Genomic DNA, 1,153 nt, shown 5'->3' with positions numbered 1-1,153 from the left:
GCTGGCATGTGGTGCTGGGGGATTGAACCGCGGTCCCTGTGCTTTGCTAAGCTTGTTCTAAGTAGGTGCTTTAGACCACTGAGCCATCTCACCAGCCCTTGAATCTTTTCTAAAAGCAGCCTTTCACTGGTGGGCAGGGCACAGCGCTGCCCGGTGGCCGGCTTCCTTGTGCTCTCCCCCCTTCGCATGTCCTCAGCCCTTCCCCACCACACGGATCCTGCTTCTCACCTGCGGTGCAGGCCCGTTGGCCGAGAGGGCCACGGCGGGGGGAGCAGCCGCTGTGATGACCCCTCCTGCTACACGCAGCATGGTGGTTCCAGGCTTTGAGAGCTGCGAGGTGGCCGGCACAGACTTTAAGGTGCTATCGGATATTTTCATGAGCGATGCCTGTCCCCCGGGGGCTGCCTGCAGAAAGAGAACGGCGGAAGTAGTGGTGGCGTCCAGGTTAAGAGGCCCACTTAATTCCACATCCACCTCGAGCACACAGTGCCCAGGCAGTCCTGCTAATCAAGACCGCAGGAGGTGCTCAAGCGCCTCCTCAACATTAGGGCCTCTGACCTCTGCTGGCGCAGCTGCGGGGCAAGGAGCCCCTCGGCGGGCGAGGACGGACGCCAGCACAGCCACTACTGAAGTCAGTATTATAACTTCTGAGTTAGTGATCTGCCCTGACCACCAACTCAGAACAAGTAAAGAATGCATGTCCAAGTTACTAGCTGGTAAGTATGCAACTCATCTGTTAATGTTTCACAGCACAGAAGAAAATGTGTATCTTGGGTTAGAAAAATAATTAACTTAAGTCTATAAATACTGCTGAGGGGCTGGGTGGTGCACGCCTGTGATCCCAGCACCCAAGAGGCTGAGGCAGGAGGATCTGCCTAGTAAAACTCTTGTCATACACACACACACACACACACACACACACACACACACACACACACACACACACACAGTGCTATGGTTGGATATGCTCTGAAAAGTGTGTCCCGCAGGGCACATGGACAGGAAGGTTGGCCCCGGAGTGACAGTGAGCACCTTTAGGACCTCTGAGAGGTGGACAGGAACAGCTCACAGCCGCCAGCAGGGATGACGCTGGCTGGACCCCGAGGCTGCCGGTCTCGCCGTGGGGCCTCCCTCCCTTCTGTGCACTCCCAGC

At 56.7% G+C, this 1,153-nt stretch overlaps 1 protein-coding gene across 1 annotated transcript in view; it reads right to left on the bottom strand.

Annotated features, from left to right (window-relative positions):
• Yeats2 (YEATS domain containing 2) overlaps positions 1 to 1,153 on the bottom strand; it is a 105,469-nt gene that overhangs the window by 19,086 nt on the left and 85,230 nt on the right. Inside the window, exon 19 of the mRNA XM_012516797.2 lies at positions 229 to 405. Coding sequence (XP_012372251.1) covers positions 229 to 405 — 177 coding nt within the window. The remainder of the gene's footprint in view (positions 1 to 228; positions 406 to 1,153) is intronic.

Source organism: Octodon degus, unplaced genomic scaffold (assembly GCF_000260255.1).
Source record: "Octodon degus isolate 3935 unplaced genomic scaffold, OctDeg1.0 scaffold00126, whole genome shotgun sequence".
Lineage (NCBI taxonomy): Eukaryota > Metazoa > Chordata > Mammalia > Rodentia > Octodontidae > Octodon > Octodon degus.
The sequence above is the reverse complement of the archived record's forward strand: the minus strand, read 5'-3'. Positions and strand labels throughout refer to the sequence as shown.